The sequence below is a fragment of the Trachypithecus francoisi genome, unplaced genomic scaffold, assembly GCF_009764315.1.
Source record: "Trachypithecus francoisi isolate TF-2019V2 unplaced genomic scaffold, Tfra_2.0 Lachesis_group5, whole genome shotgun sequence".
Lineage (NCBI taxonomy): Eukaryota > Metazoa > Chordata > Mammalia > Primates > Cercopithecidae > Trachypithecus > Trachypithecus francoisi.
In genome coordinates, this window is record NW_022681470.1 from 110,125,630 (window position 1) to 110,142,463 (window position 16,834).

General features: G+C 44.9%; 1 protein-coding gene across 2 annotated transcripts in view; it reads left to right on the forward strand.

Annotated features, from left to right (window-relative positions):
• The window catches only part of KCND3 (potassium voltage-gated channel subfamily D member 3), a 223,201-nt gene that overhangs the window by 204,664 nt on the left and 1,703 nt on the right, over positions 1 to 16,834 (forward strand). The window contains exons 3-6 of one of the 2 annotated variants that reach the window (XM_033198977.1): positions 6,755 to 6,917; positions 13,556 to 13,657; positions 14,032 to 14,121; positions 15,852 to 15,908. In XM_033198977.1, coding sequence (XP_033054868.1) covers positions 6,755 to 6,917; positions 13,556 to 13,657; positions 14,032 to 14,121; positions 15,852 to 15,908 — 412 coding nt within the window. The remainder of the gene's footprint in view (positions 1 to 6,754; positions 6,918 to 13,555; positions 13,658 to 14,031; positions 14,122 to 15,851; positions 15,909 to 16,834) is intronic. The other variant, XM_033198978.1, reaches the window with a different exon arrangement.

Below are 16,834 nucleotides of genomic sequence, written 5' to 3' on the forward strand. Positions count from 1 at the left end.
AGAGAGAAGAATCAAATAGACGCAATAAAAAATGATAAAGGGGATATCACCACCGACCCCACAGAAATAGAAACTACCATCAGAGAATACTATAAACACCTCTACGCAAATATACTAGAAAATCTAGAAGAAATGGATAATTTCCTGGACACTTACACTCTTCCAAGACTAAACCAGGAAGAAGTTGAATCCCTGAATAGACCAGTAGCAGACTCTGAAATTGAGGCAATAATTAATAGCCTACCAACCAAAAAAAGTCCAGGACCAGATGGATTCACAGCTGAATTCTACCAGAGGTACAAGGAGGAGCTGGTACCATTCCTTCTGAAACTATTCCAATCAATAGAAAAAGAGGGAATCCTCCCTAACTCATTTTATGAGGCCAACATCATCCTGATACCAAAGCCTGGCAGAGACACAACAAGAAAAGAGAATTTTAGACCAATATCCCTGATGAATATCGATGCAAAAATCCTCAATAAAATACTGGCAAACCAGATTCAGCAGCACATCCAAAAGCTTATCCACCATGATCAAGTGGGCTTCATCCCTGGGATGCAAGGCTGGTTCAACATTCGCAAATCAATAAACATAATCCAGCATATAAACAGAACCAAAGACAAGAACCACATGATTATCTCAATAGATGCAGAAAAGGCTTTTGACAAAATTCAACAGCCCTTCATGCTAAAAACGCTCAATAAATTCGGTATTGATGGAACGTACCTCAAAATAATAAGAGCTATTTATGACAAACCCACAGCAATATCATACTGAATGGGCAAAAACCGGAAAAATTCCCTTTGAAAACTGGCACAAGACAGGGATGCCCTCTCTCACCACTCCTATTCAACATAGTGTTGGAAGTTCTGGCTAGGGCAATCAGGCAAGAGAAAGAAATAAAGGGTATTCAGTTAGGAAAAGAAGAAGTCAAATTGTCCCTGTTTGCAAATGACATGATTGTATATTTAGAAAACCCCATTGTCTCAGCCCAAAATCTCCTTAAGCTGATAAGCAACTTCAGCAAAGTCTCAGGATACAAAATTAATGTGCAAAAATCACAAGCATTCTTATACACCAGTAACAGACAAACAGAGAGCCAAATCATGAATGAACTTCCATTCACAATTGCTTCAAAGAGAATAAAATACCTAGGAATCCAACTTACAAGGGATGTAAAGGACCTCTTCAAGGAGAACTACAAACCACTGCTCAGTGAAATAAAAGAGGACACAAACAAATGGAAGAACATACCATGCTCATGGATAGGAAGAATCAATATCGTGAAAATGGCCATACTGCCCAAGGTTATTTATAGATTCAATGCCATCCCCATCAAGCTACCAATGAGTTTCTTCACAGAATTGGAAAAAACTGCTTTAAAGTTCATATGGAACCAAAAAAGAGCCCACATTGCCAAGACAATCCTAAGTCAAAAGAACAAAGCTAGAGGCATCACGCTACCTGACTTCAAAATATACTACAAGGCTACAGTAACCAAAATAGCATGGTACTGGTACCAAAACAGAGATATAGACCAATGGAACAGAACAGAGTCCTCAGAAACAATACCACACATCTACAGCCATCTGATCTTTGACAAACCTGAGAGAAACAAGAAATGGGGAAAGGATTCCTATTTAATAAATGGTGCTGGGAAAATTGACTAGCCGTAAGTAGAAAGCTGAAACTGGATCCTTTCCTTACTCCTTATATGAAAATTAATTCAAGATGGATTAGAGACTTAAATGTTAGACCTAATACCATAAAAACCCTAGAAGAAAACCTAGGTAGTACCATTCAGGACATAGGCATGGGCAAGGACTTCATGTCTAAAACACCAAAAGCAATGGCAGCAAAAGCCAAAATTGACAAATGGGATTTAATTAAACTAAAGAGCTTCTGCACAGCAAAAGAAACTACCCTCAGAGTGAACAGGCAACCAACAGAATGGGAGAAAATTTTTGCAATCTACTCATCTGACAAAGAGCTAATATCCAGAATCTACAAAGAACTCAAACAAATTTACAAGAAAAAAAAAAAAACCCATCAAAAAGTGGGCAAAGGATATGAACAGACATTTCTCAAAAGAAGACATCCACACAGCCAACAGACACATGAAAAAATGCTCATCATCACTGGCCATCAGAGAAATGCAAATCAAAACCACAATGAGATACCATCTCACACCAGTTAGAATGGCAATCATTAAAAAGTCAGGAAACAACAGGTGCTGGAGAGGATGTGGAGAAATAGGAACACTTTTACACTGTTGGTGGGACTGTAAACTAGTTCAACCATTATGGAAAACAGTATGGCAATTCCTCAAGGATCTAGAACTAGATGTACCATATGACCCAGCCATCCCACTACTGGGTATATACCCAAAGGATTATAAATCATGCTGCTATAAAGACACATGCACACGTATGTTTATTGCGGCACTATTCACAATAGCAAAGACTTGGAATCAACCCAAATGTCCATCTGTGACAGACTGGATTAAGAAAATGTGGCACATATACACCATGGAATACTATGCAGCCATAAAAAAGGATGAGTTTGTGTCCTTTGTAGGGACATGGATGCAGCTGGAAACCATCATTCTTAGCAAACTATCACAAGAACAGAAAACCAAACACCACATGTTCTCACTCATAGGTGGGAACTGAACAATGAGATCACTTGGACTCGGGAAGGGGAACATCACACACCGGGGCCTATCATAGGGAGGGGGGAGGGGGGAGGGATTGCATTGGGAGTTATACCTGATATAAATGACGAATTGATGGGTGCTGACGAGTTGATGGGTGCAGCACACCAACATGGCTCAAGTATACATATGTAACAAACCTGCACGCTATGCACATGTACCCTAGAACGTAAAGTATAATAATAAAAAATAATAATAATAAAAAAATGAAAATGTGGTGTATCCAGACAGTGGAATGTTATTCAGCCATAAAGAGGAATGAGTACTGATACATGCTACAACATGGGCAAACCTTGAAAACACATTCAGTGAAAGAAATCAGACACGAAAAGCCACATATATGGTTCCGTTCACATGAATTGTCCAACACAGGGACATCTATAGAGAGAGAAAGTAGATTCGTGGTTGCCTAAGTCTGAGAGCTGGGATATGGAATGGTCACTGACTGTTAATGGGTACACATTTCTTTTAGGGGTTATGAAGTGCTCTAAAATTAAACTGTGGTGATGTGAGCGAGCACAACTCTCTAAATACACTGAAAACCACTGAAATGTACAATTTAAATGGTTGGATTTTATGGTATGTAAATTGTGTCTCAGTAAAGCTTTTAAAAAATAAATCCAGGAAAGGAAGTCATTGACCCAGCTTGGGTGAGATGTCCTATTTTGAACTCACCAGCTGTGGCAAGTGGGCATGGGGGCATGGGAAATATGGCAGCTTATCTGGACAGTTTCCATCATCATGGAAATGAGGGACACAGTTCCTATTAGGGTGTCAGCAGACAAAACTATAGGTACCCACTACACTGGCTAATTCTAGACAACTTTACAGTTATTCAAACACTGAATTATTTCTTCTGAATTACCTCATTAATTATCACAACAACTCTGGGGATATAAAAGCCATTTTATAGTTGATAGAGGCTCAAGTTCAATAAATGCCCCAGGATCACTTAGCTAGTTGGTAACTAATGTAAGCCAGGGTTCAAACCCAGGTTGGACTCCAGTGTCCTCTCTTAATTATTAGGCCATGCTGCCTCCTCTGCCTTTATATAAGTTGTTGAAAAATTCTGGAACATATCACTGGAGACCTAACTTGAGATCCATTCTTTATTTCATTTACTTATTTACTTTTTCATTAAAGGAGATGTTTTAACATGAAAACCCTGAACTTCCTTTGCTGGCATAGGACCACAGTTGGTAATCTTTGAGAAGTGCCCGAAGACTGGAGATGGTCGTGCAAACCCTGCTAACCACACTGTTCTCCACACCACACTCCTCCAGCTTGTCAAGGGTATAAAGAACTGGGACAAGAACACATCTTGTTAAAATCATGATGCAGTAGGTCTGGAACAGTCTCCTGATCTACCAACCAGTTAACCTCACTGTCAAAACAAGAAATAAGGTTAATTTGGCAAGATGTGTGCCTAGTGAACCAATACAGCTTATTTTCCAAGTATTCACAAGCTGTCTACTTAATAATCTGCTCTCGAATTCTGCCAGCAATTTGATGGCACAATTTATGGAGACCAAGCCTACTGGTCTGTGGTTTCTCAGACCTCCTTTTGCCTTCTTTAAAAATTCAGTACAACTGTTTTCCATCTCTAGTCGCTTGGTAATTTTCTGCTGCACCATGATTTCTCAAAGATCCAGGGCAGTGGTTCTGCAACCCCATCTGCACATTCCTCCTGTCTCCCAGGTGGGATTCATGTGGGCCTGTGATGTAAATCTACTGAATTCAGCTGGACACTTGCCGGCTCTCCTGTCTCCTTTAAGCTCTGGATCCTTCTTTTCGGCATTTGTTCCAGCTTCTCCAAGATGCAGCTCCTTCTTCCTGGTGGAGGAGGCAGAGGACGCCTGGGAGTGGATTGTTCGGCTTTCTCCCTGTCATCTGTCACTAGCAGACCATCTGCACCAGCAGGAGGCATCGCTTCCCTTCTCCCTCTTTCTTCATATGGATGAAACAGTCCTTCTGTTGTCCTTAGCATTCCTCATCAGCCGTGGTCACTCTGAAATGCAGCCTTCCTGGCACGGTTCTTCTGCACTCCTGCCATGCTTTATTGTCATCCACAGCCCTGTGCCTGCAGCCCCCCTTTCAGTTGTGTCATCTGCAAATCCCAGCTGATATATCTCAAAGGCAGCCCCCTTTTCTTCATTAATTGGGCTATTTGAACTTGGGACAACCAACTGTGTTTTCAGAGTTTCCCATCACCAGAGACTGTGGTTTTCAGAATGCCTAGCTAAAAGTAATATTATCTATTGTTTGTGGAGCTGTCTATGTCACAATAGGATTATGATCTAGGTTACTGTTATTATCTTCATTTTACAGACAAGGAAACTGAGGCCCAGAGTTACATTCCCCCCAAGATCATACAGTTATTTTATGGAGCAGGGTGAGTCTTGAACCCATATTATCTAAGTTCAGAATCCATGTTCTCAACCACTTCCCTGGAGACCTCTCCTGAGTACCATGGCAGAGGAGACAACCCTAGCTGCAAAGATCTAGAAGGCTCTATCACAGGCCCTAATGCTAGTGCACATCCAGGAAATCTCGAGCCAGGGCAAAGGGCATGAACTCTGAAGGAGGAGGAAGACAGTCTCAAAACAGGAGCCTACTTCAAAGGGAATTGAGAGGCTTAAGTGAGATCATTCATTCATTCATTCACCGAATACCTGTCTACCTCTGCCATGTCCTCCACCGAGTTCTTGGGTGTTCATACATACTTGTGAAATAGCTTGCCCCATCCCCTTCCACATCCTCTCTGGAAGTCCAAGCCCCATGGTTTCCTCAGGACAGATGACTTTGAGCCTATTTTAGCAGAAGCAATTCCTGGTCATCCTAAGCTTGTTTCTGCTCCAGACACCCAGAGGGCACAGAGGCAGGGGAGATGGTGTTTCTGGCTTTAGCCGAAGGAGTAATCACAGCTCTTTGCTTAATAAGGCCTTGCTTAATAAGTCCTTTCAATTATCTCAATAAAGAGGAGACTAAACACTTAACCACTGTGGAGAGTATCTTATTGATTGGAGGACAGAGGCTCTGGCCTGCCTGCCCAGGACTGAGTAGGATCCAGGCCAACGTGGTCCCAGAGGGCAGCTGCTAGGGTGTGAAGTACTTAAAAGAGTTTCTCCAAGCTCTGAGAGGAGCCAGCACAGTTCCAAAGTGGCTTCACAACTTTAAGGGGCTGAGCTTCAGAGCTCATGGTCCCCCTCTGAGATGCTATGGCTACTGGAAAATAGACAAAAGCAAGAAGAGTGGCTTTTAATCCCAGTTGAGCAAATGAGAGCTGTCAATGTAATTAGCCTCAGTTCCTGCATCTGTACAATGGGGATAAGAATACAAAGTTCACAGGGTTCATGAGGCTTATGTGAGGTAAATATGCAGAAGTGCTTATAGGTGAGTTTGTTATTTGCTGTTATCATAAATGAGATTCTGTTACTCTTCTGCTTAAAACTCCTCATGGTGCCTCACTGAATGGGATAAACCCATATTCCTCCCCATGGCCCGTCAGATGCTGTGTGATCTGGCCCCTGCCTGCCTTACCCTCCTCTTGTGGTGTCTAGTCCTGCTGACCCTTGACAATTCCTAGATCAGACCAAACTCCTTCCTGCTACCCCAAGGCCTCTGTACTTGCTGTTTCCTCTACCGCACACACTTGTCCCCAGGTGTTTTACATGACTGGATCCTTTACATTCAGCTCTCAGCTTAAATGTTAGCTCCTCAGAGAGGCCTTTCCTGACCACACTCCCACCACCTGATGCAGCACCTCTCTCTAGTCTCTTCATAGAACCAACCAAGACACAATATTTTTATGTATTCACTTAATTGTTTATGGTCTTGTTAGGATGTTGGCTCCCTGCACATAAGAATCTTGTCTCGCTTGTTCACCCCCAGGTCCATGTCATGGTACCTGGCACATAGTAGGTACTCTAAACAATTGCTGAATGAGTGAATGAATGAATAGGTGAATGATTGGCAGGGAAGCCTGACTTGTTTCCCAAATGGCCTTCTCTCCCTTACACCCTGTTTCTCTCCCTCTCTCAGATACGGAGACATGGTGCCTAAGACGATTGCAGGGAAGATCTTCGGCTCCATCTGCTCCTTGAGTGGCGTCCTGGTCATTGCCCTGCCAGTCCCTGTGATTGTTTCCAACTTTAGCCGGATTTACCACCAGAATCAGAGAGCTGATAAACGCAGGGCACAAAAGGTAAGCCTCAGACACAGGGATGCAGGGGCAGTGTAAAGGATGCAGGGGAGCAGCAGTCAGGGAGCCAGGCCTAGAGCTCCTCAGAGGATCACTGCACAGACAGCCTCTGGCTTTGCAAGGTAAGGTAGCTTCGGTCCCTTCCTGCTCATCAGTCTCCTGAATTCCAGCCCATCAGTTCCAAAATGCAATGAACCCTCAATTATCTGTAAACCATCCGCCTTTGGACATTCTATGGCAATTTCCTTGGCCCCTGGCTCCACCTACACTCCCTCAGCCACTGCCACTCAGCCGTCCCTGCACTCCTCCCTCTCCCAGCCAAGAGCTTACTAGGAAACATAATCTCTTTTTAATATCCTATAAAAGTCTATATAAAACCCAGTGACAAAAATAAATTTGTTGAAAAGAAAAATAAATACTGTGAAATGAGAGCATGCTAAGGTCACTGAGTTCAAGGACAAATGGCACAACAGGCTTTAGGAATCTCCAAGATATCATAGGGCAAAGGCACTGAGGTCAACTGCAGGTGGTGATCAGGAGACTAACCATCAGTCCTGGGGAAAGTTTTAGATTATGTTCAATATACACTGCTGAAAATGGCAGGAGAGGGTAAAATACGGTCATTTGCCCATGCAATGAGGAAAAATGTCTGAAGGCTTTGGTGCTCAGAAAGAAGCCTCTTTTTCCAGCTAGCCCTCAACCTTGTTTCTAGAACAACTCATCGACTCAGCCAACTCTTGTTCACTTGCATTTTTAAGGCATCTAGCCAGTGAGGTTTCTGGGTAGTGACTTTCCCCAGGTTTCCTCTCAGAAGAGGGATATCTGGGTTGGGGAAGTGGGAAAGCGGTGTTTTTCATTGTCTTCAGATCTGGGCTGAACTGTGGTGTCCCTTCAGCAGCATCTCGGCCCCCAGGGATTATGGCCAGAGCCTTTCTGAGGACAATGGAAAGGAGGAGAGCTGTTGAAAGACTGGCTTTTAGAGGCTTGGGGTTTTGTCTCCTTACTTTATTCTTTTATCCATTATTCCACAAACATTTATTGAGCACATACTATGTGGTTGGCCCTATGCATTGCAGCCAGATTCTTTCCTTGCTACAGAATTCCTGCTACTGTTCTTCTGCTTGCAGGGATAACCTCCAGGTAGCAGGGCTTGCCTTGGGTGTAAAGGCTTAAAGGGAAGTTAATGTCGTTATGGAGGAAGAAATCCAGAATTTCAGAACAGATCTGTGTATGCCGATCGTCACAAAGCTATAAAGGTTGAAAGCTAGCTCCAAAATGTATAATAATGATTATATAACAATGTACATATAATTGTATAGTGAATCCAGTTGGTTCCCACCTCTAGCCTACCACCTTCTGTGTGCCTTTATGGTTGGCTCCTTGCCTCCTGTCCCCTCTGCCTCTGCTGAACTATGTTTTTATTTATCCTGACCTGGCCTGTTAAGTTGTCACCTTAAGATTTATCTTCTGGCTCTGTCATCCTTTCTGTCCCATACACGCCTATCTCTTACCTCTTCACCCAGGGTTTCCCTACCTCCTGTTTCCTGCCAGTCATCCCAGAAACGGAAATCTTACCTCTTTCCCTGTTTAAGTCAGGCAGCAAATTTGAATAGGGTCTAAATTCATTATGCAGAAACTGGGATCTCCTTCCCACAATCAGGAACCAGAGACCCTGAAGGGCCAGGGATCCTCTAGTGGTCCTGCCCCAAAGGGGCTAGGGCTAACACAGGTTTCTGGCAGAGCAGGTGAGGTTCACAGGAATCCTCAGCTCACCCACTAGCCCACGGCTGTGCACACACCAGTGACAGCCCCTTCCAGCTGTGTTCTCAGTCGCTCCTACAGCTACCTTCCCCTCCCCTGGGAATTGATTTATTATTATTATTATTTTTTTAGAGATAGGGTCTCACTATGGTGCCCAGGATGGAGTCAAACTCCTGGGATCCAGGAATCCTCCCACCTCAGCCTCCAGAGTAGCTGGGATTACAGGTGTGTTCCCAGCTCTCCCCTGGGACATTATAAAGCTCATCCTGTGTGATTAAAATCTAGTAGCAACTTAGGCTTCTTCCTTCCTCTAGCTGCTAAAGATGAGTCTCCCTCCCTCCCTGCCCCTTTCCCTCTCCCTCTTCTCTCTCCCCTTGAAATTAGAGTAAATATTTACAGTGTTTTCACTTTGCCTGGATACTGTTTCTCCTCAAGGCTGCTCAGCTCTGTCTCTGTCACCTTGGGCTTCCTATAAGAGGGAAAAAAAATACTCGCTGCTCCAGCATTGAGTCTGTCACCATGGGTCAAGGCAAGTAGGTGGAAAGTGGAGAGATGGGACAGGAAGGAAGCTAATGATAGTTCTCAGCCCGGACCACATACTTGGGAGCTAAGTAGCTACATTGTCATCCTCTTCCCATGACGGGTTTGACTGGGATTATTACTAAGATTAGTCTGTTACTATTTGCCTTAGATACTGTGTCCTCTGAGCCAAGTGAACTGGAGATAAGGGGAAGTCTGGCAGTGGACCGAGAGAGGGGAACATCTGGAGTGGGGCATTTGGTCCCCATCTCCAGTTCTGGTGCATACCCATATTCTTTTTTTTAATTAAATGTTTTATTGAGATAATTATAGACGCTCATGTAGTTGTAAGAAATAACACAGAGCAATCTCTTGTAAAGTTTGTCCACCAGTTTCTAGTGGTAACATTTTACAAAACAATAGCACTATATATCACCACCAGGGTATGGACATTGTACAACCAACCAATCTTATTCAGATATCTCCAGTTTTACTTGGACCGGTGTGTGTGTGTGTGCATGTGTGTGTGTATGATAAGTTCATGCATCCACTGCCATGGTCAAGAGACTGAACAGTTCCAACACCACAAGGATCCCGTGGGTTGCCCTTTTATAACCCCACCTTCTGCCCTAGCCCTGCCCTGTCCCTAACCCCTAACAATGATTACAGTCATTAGGAAGGAGAAGGGCAGCCAGCATGTGTAATGTGTTCAGCTTCTCCCTGTGCACGCAGGAGAGATGAGCTTGCACTGAGACACCATGCAGCCCTCCTGCAGTGGACCTTCTCTGCTGAAGGCTTCCCAGGTTGGAGCTGGGGAGAGTTTCAGTTGTCCTAGTTAAAACCATTTATCTTTCCATCATTTATAAATGTTTTCATTTCAAAAATGTTATATAAATGAATTCATGCAATAGGTAACCTTTGGGTATTGGCTTTTTCCATTCTATATGATTCCTGGATTTTCATCCAAGTTGCTGTACCAGTAATCCATTCATTTTTATTGCTGAGTAGTATCCATGGTACAGATGTACCAGTTTGTTTATTTGCCTGTTGAGAAACACCTGGGATGATTCCAGTTTTGGGCTATTACAAATAAAGCTACTGTGCACAATCATGCAGAGGTTTTCATGTAAGCATAAGTTTTAATTTCTCTGACATAAATGTCCCAGAATGCAACTGCCCATGTTTTGGCTTGCCATTTCTTTCTCTTTCTCCTCCTACTGCCTCTCTCAGGGCAAGAGACAGAAATACTCATGGTTAAAAGGCACCCATCAGCCAGACAGGAAGAAAGTGCTTAACTGTGAGAGGCCTCTCAAGGATTGATAGAAGTACCAGCTTGAACATAGATGGTGCCTGCAACTGTACCCCTGGTAGCAGCATTCTCCTTCCAAATGCCCTCTCCTCCAACACTGGAGTCTCCACATTTGTTAAAAATGCAATCTCCTGGGCTTTGCTCGAATTTCAAAACTTGTCTGATGGTGGAAATTCAGGGAAGGAGGAGGAGAAAGAAGGAGGAGAATGTTCTGGAAGCAACATTCAGTCTGAAAGTCAGAGGTCCTGAGCTGAAGTCTTGATCGTCCACTGCCTTTCCCTGGATAAGTCACTTCCCCTCACATCCTCCATTTTTTTTTTTTTTTTTGGTCTTTGAATTTATCTGGATGATCTCTAAGCTCTCTTTTAACTCTCACATTGTTCTTAAAGCCATGGAAGAGGATGAAGCTGACCAATCCACTCAAGGATTAAGTCCATTACAGTGGCTGTATAAGCATGGCCTTCCAGCCATCTACATAGGATCTTCTTCCCTCCTCAGGCATCATAAACTTTGCTTGAGCACCTGTTTGGTGTGAAGCCCTGTGTTGGGTGTTAAGAGATAAAAATATGCATAAGCCACATGCCCCAGCCCCCAAGAGCTCAAAACCAGGCTATAGAGCCCCACCAAATTTCATATGCTGGGTATGGTTCTGTAAATCCATTGCAAACCTTTTTATCCTGTGTGGGAAGTGGTTAAATGATCTAGTACATTTGATATGACAATCTGTTGCTTTAATAGAGCCCAGGGTAAGATATGATTAAAAGAAGTGCCACAAAGAAGAACAGGAGAATCTTTCATCTCTAGAAACTAATGAAGACGGACCCCAGATACAAGAAAGGTCTGGCTCCAAGTGGTGCAATCAAATTATATAAGACTATAATAAGCTTGACACAATTGGATTTCCATATGAAACTCTCAACACCCAGCACTCACCCAAAGCAAATGCAGCCACATCCTCAAATGATGAGGAACTTGCTTGAACGTAAACATCTAGCCAAGGAGAGGGCTGGAGCAGGTTTCCCATGGAGTAGAACTGTCCTGGCCCCCAATCAATGTTCTCTGCTTGTAGAGAGGAGGAATGATAGCACTGATTTGCCATCATCCTTTCTCTCCCAGGTTCCCCTTTTTATTCTCTCCTTCATCAAGAGGAGCAGTCTTCCTCAGACTTACGGGAAGATCTTTCAGGCTCAAGTCCTGGCCCCTTCCCCATCTTTAGAAGCCTGAGAAGGGAGTTGAATTGTTTCTGCAAGGAGATACTTCCCACGAAGCAAGAGATATACGTCCTTTGTGCTTCTGTTGACCACCTAAACCCCTGAGACAGTGGCTTCCTTTTAGCAGATGAACCAGCCCAGCAGGACACTTGGGGAGAAGGTGACAAGAAGTGGAAAATGCCACAATTTCCTTAGGACTCTTTTCCTGCTTAGAGTCCATGCTAAAGTCGCATGTGGACTTGCTCAGAGCCAGAAGGAGGGACCCTTCTACTCCAGGATGGGTCTGCTATCCTTGTGGGCTGTTCTGCTTCCAGTAGCAAGCGCCTGGGGCTGTAAATAGTTATACAGAGCCCAAACCTCAGGCTGCATTTTTTTTAACCAGCAAGAAACCTCTACCCAGTCCCTTCTCCCTCTCTCAGTCTCATTCCTTAGTCCTCTCTCTTTGGTTGTGCTACTGTCATGGTGACAGTGATTACAGTCATTAGGAAGGAGAAGGGCAGCCAGCATGTGTAATATGTTCAGCTTCTCCCTGTGCAAGCAGGAGAGATGAGCTTGAACTGAGATACCATGCAACCCTCCTGCAGTGGACCTTCTCTGCTGAAGGTTTCCCAGGTTGGAGCTGGGGAGAGTTTCAGTTGTCCTAGTTAAAGCCAAGTAGTGTATGGAAATGTGTCCCATCCTCCCTTCTTAGGCACAGCCAGTCAACTCTCACATGTACCTATACTCATTCCCACTGTCATGTGCAACAAAACAAACATATGTTAATATATACATGCAGCCGGGCACGGTGGCTCACGCCTGTAATCCCAGCACTTTGGGAGGCCAAGGTAGACGGATCACCTGAGGTCAGGAGTTTGAGATCAGCCTGGCCAACCTGATGAAACCCCGTCTCTACTAAAAATACAAAAATTAGCTGGGTGCGTTGGTGGGCGCCTGTAATCCCAGCTACTCAGGATGCTGAGGCAGAGAATTGTTTGAATCCAGAGGCAGAGGTTGCAGTGAGCCGAGATGGCGCCACTGCACTCCAGCCTGGGTGACAGTGGGACTCTGTCTGAAAAGAAAAAAAAAAAAAAAAATATATATATATATATATATATATGCATGAGTCCACTCCTGAAGACAGAAATACAATTGTAAATGTGCTTATTAACTTTAAAAATTGAGAACTTACTGTTTACTGGGGGTACATCAGTAAACAAGGCAAAAACTCCTGCCCTCAAGGAGTTTACATTTTAGTGGGAGAGAAAGTATCAAGATAAATATATAAAACATATCTTTCCTTAGTAATAAGTGCTAAGAAAAAAATTACAGAGGAGTTAAGAAGCATTGAAGAGCACATAGGCACCCTCCTTGCTTTTCTCATAATTAACTCATATTTGGGGACGTACCATATATAGAAAACTGTACTGGACCCTAGAGGAGAATCAGGGCAGCTATCACATACACTCCTCTAAGGAGTTTGCAGTCTAGAGATAAGAAAACTGAGTAGCACAACTGAATAGCACACGGCATTTTGCAATACTGAGTAGATAAAGGTCATGAAACCTTTGGGAGAAGAGAGCTTGGATGAGTGATATTTCTCCTGCCAGGATAATACCCAGGCTGGAGAGATGAGTGGAGACTCCTGGGAATTCTGACCCAACCAAGCTATACAAAGTGGATACACAACGTCTCAGACCCAATCCCTGGGTCTATAACTGGAGATGCATGAGGTTGGAGAGAAACAGCCTCATCCCCTTCATCAGGTGTCACCTGGGAAGCCAGCCTCACAGCGTCACCAGGCTTGCTGTCTTTTTGTATCATGGTCTCCCTCATTCTTTTATTATCTCTGCCAATCACAGAAGGCCCGCCTTGCCAGGATCCGTGTGGCCAAAACAGGCAGTTCGAATGCATACCTGCACAGCAAGCGTAACGGGCTCCTCAACGAGGCACTGGAGCTGACGGTAGGTACCTAGAGGACCTGGACTGGGGAACGTAAAGGGGCAGATGGGCTTGTTTTCTCTTTCCCGGGACACCAGCACTCCCACCCCAGACCCCAGTATGAACCCCAAGGAGGACATGTTTCCAAACTTTCCCCAGGTGGCAGCCCCCCAATCACACACCACTCCTATAGGATTATCACCACTACCTCTAAACCAGGTTTAGACCAAGGGCCTCTGAGCCCAAAGGCTAGCATATTCAATGCTGACCCTGAAATTTGGTCAAATAAAAAACTTTGATGATTCTATTGCCCTTTGACCTTTAGTGGAGAAATGAAGGAGCTGGAGAGGGGAAGAGCCACCAGCTTTTTACTCAATCTCTCTTCTTTTTTTACTAGGGCACCCCAGAAGAGGAGCACATGGGCAAGACCACCTCACTGATCGAGAGCCAGCATCATCACCTGCTGCACTGCCTGGAAAAAACCACTGTGAGTCCCAGCCCATTGCCACCTGCTTTTCAGCACTGACCCTGACCCTTTTCTAAGGCTGTACTCACATCTTCACTCTGGGCCAGATGTCAAAGTCTGTCCCCTTCAGATCCAAAAGGTAGTGATGGGATCTATTGGCCCTCAGGTGGAAGACCCTGAGGAGTGGGGCAAGGTCACCAGGGTGGGAGGCCAGCTCTGTCCTGCAGGAGCATTGAGGAGGCCACTCCCCCAGCCTCCCACACACTCCTACACTCATCTCCAAAGCCCATTTCTTGATTACTGAGGACTTAGGGGTCTGCCTATCAGTTTCTTAGTTCTGACGGGCATCACCCTTCAAAGCTTGGGCTGAATTTGTATAGGACAGTAGAGAAGAGTGTTGATTTCTGTCCCACCTCTGGGGCTGGGTTGATGCAGCCTGTGGGCCCCTTGGCTCCCTACATCCTCCTGCAGACAGTGTGTGAAGGAGGCAGTGCATGTATTTCTCCAACCAGGATTCAGAAGTACCACCCCCGCCCCAACCTCTGCCCAGTCACCCTGCGGTTCTCAGGGGATCCAGATGCTAACAGGCTGATTGTTAAAACAGAGCCATGGTTTAGGGTGCCACAGCTGGAGTGTGGAATGATGCTTGTGCCTAACCATCAGACTGAAAGGAAGGGCAGTGGGGCCAACCCTGGACCCTTGGCAGATAAGTGCTAGGAATAGCAGACAGGGAAGAGAGGTCAGGGTGGAAAAGCCAAGGAGAAACAAAGTGAAAGCCTTCCTGCTCCTTTCTAGAACCTCCTCCCCAAAGAGTCTATATTCAGGGCTCAGTACACTAAGGAAGGAACTTCCTAATTCTAGATGTTCCATATCCTGGCCTCCCAGATGTAGAGAGAATAAATGTTAGATGACTCCTCTTTTTTTTTGGCAGAGGGGTGTGGGGCTGCAGGGACAGGATCTTGTTGTGTTGCCCAGGCTGGTCTTAAAACTCCTGGCCTCAAGTGATCCTCCCACCTCAGCCTCCCAAGTAGCTGGAACTCCAGGTGCACATCACCATGCCTGGCTTAGATGACTCTATCTGAACCAAATGTGGACACTGTGGATGGCAGTTGAACCCAACAAGGACTTCCAAAATGGGAAGGTGCTCTGCAAACCCTAGTTTATAGGATTTGTCATCAAGAATGTATATTCGTATCTAGACTTTCTCTCAAAGACTCTGAGCTTGCCAAAGGGATAGGCCTGGACCCAACTGCCCTTTCCAAGTTGCATGTGCTGGGTGGAATGTGTAAATTGAAAGGATATGGGTGAAAACATTTGGGTTTGAAGGACTGGAATGTTGGCATTGAAGAAATCGGATTTTAGAATTGAGGGATGGAATGCTGGCATTGAAGGGATGGAATGCTGAATTTGAGGGAAAGAATGTTGGATTGTGGGGGTGAGATATTGGGGTTAAAGCCCTGGAATGCTGGATTTTAGGGGAGGAATGTTGGACTCAAGGGGTGGAATGTTGGGACAGGAGAGGCAGAATGTTGGGATGGAAGGAGTGAATGTTGGGGTTGAGCAGGGTCCTGTTGGGGCTAAAGGGTGGAATGTTGGGACAAAGCGGGCAGAATGCTGGGAATGAGGGATGGAATGTTTGACTCAAAGGGTGGAATGCCGGGATCAAGAGAATGAATGTCGAAACTGGCTTGGGAATGCTGGAATGTACAATCAATGGTGTTTTTATCTTCTGTTGGCATGTTGTCCTGTAGGGGTTGTCCTATCTTGTGGATGATCCCCTGTTATCTGTACGAACCTCCACCATCAAGGTATAACTTTTTAAAAATTCAATTGATGTTTTTCTCCCTGATAATTCTGAGTCTGTGGATTCTCCCCTTTTTACCCCCCGGCCTGGTTCTGTGCATGTGCTGCTGATTCTTCTGGGGCTCCTCCTACCTCTGCTGTCACACCCAGCACCAGCTCAGGCTTCCGGTTTCTTGTGCTGAACCACCCAACTGTCTTTCTAGTTCCCTCTTTGGACCTCCCCAGGGACATGGAAGGGGTGGTGGAACATGGCACCAGTGCTGGTATCCTGTGAGTCTCCATGTGCCACATCTGTCTGTGCCACATCCCAGCTCCGTGGGGACTCCTGGTATTTGCTGCCAGGCTGGTCTTTCCCTGAACTCTGTTCTCATGCCATTTCTCTTCAGACTTTCTCCTCACTCTGGCAGCCTTAGCCAGACTATTAATGCCATAGATTTGTAGTCACCTTGGCCAAACAGCCATTTTTTAGTTATCCTGGGTTCAGCTATACCCCATCCCAGTGGCCTGCAGTCAGGAGATAGTTTAGCAATCCCTTCCCGTGCTTACACTTGACCTAGGGAATCCTGTGCCTCCAGATATATTAAGGACTCATATCCCATAATCAGGTGGGGAAAAAAATAATTAAAAGAAACCCTATCCCTGACAGTTTGTCCCACTGGCCTTCAGGATCAATGCTCTCCCAATTCTGTGAATGACCCCCATGTTTAAAAGCTTTTGTCACACCCTTACCTATTAAATCCAGGAAAGACAACCTAGCATACCCACTACCCACAGTCAATGACTCATCTGCCACCTCTGGCAGATCTTGTATGAAGCCTGGAAAGTAAAGTCTTTGCTTCTAGCTGTGATGATGCCACTGAATCCCTCTGTGTCCTCTATGTCCCTTCAGCTCAAAGCTGTAGATGGAGTATATGTCACACCATGATTTCAC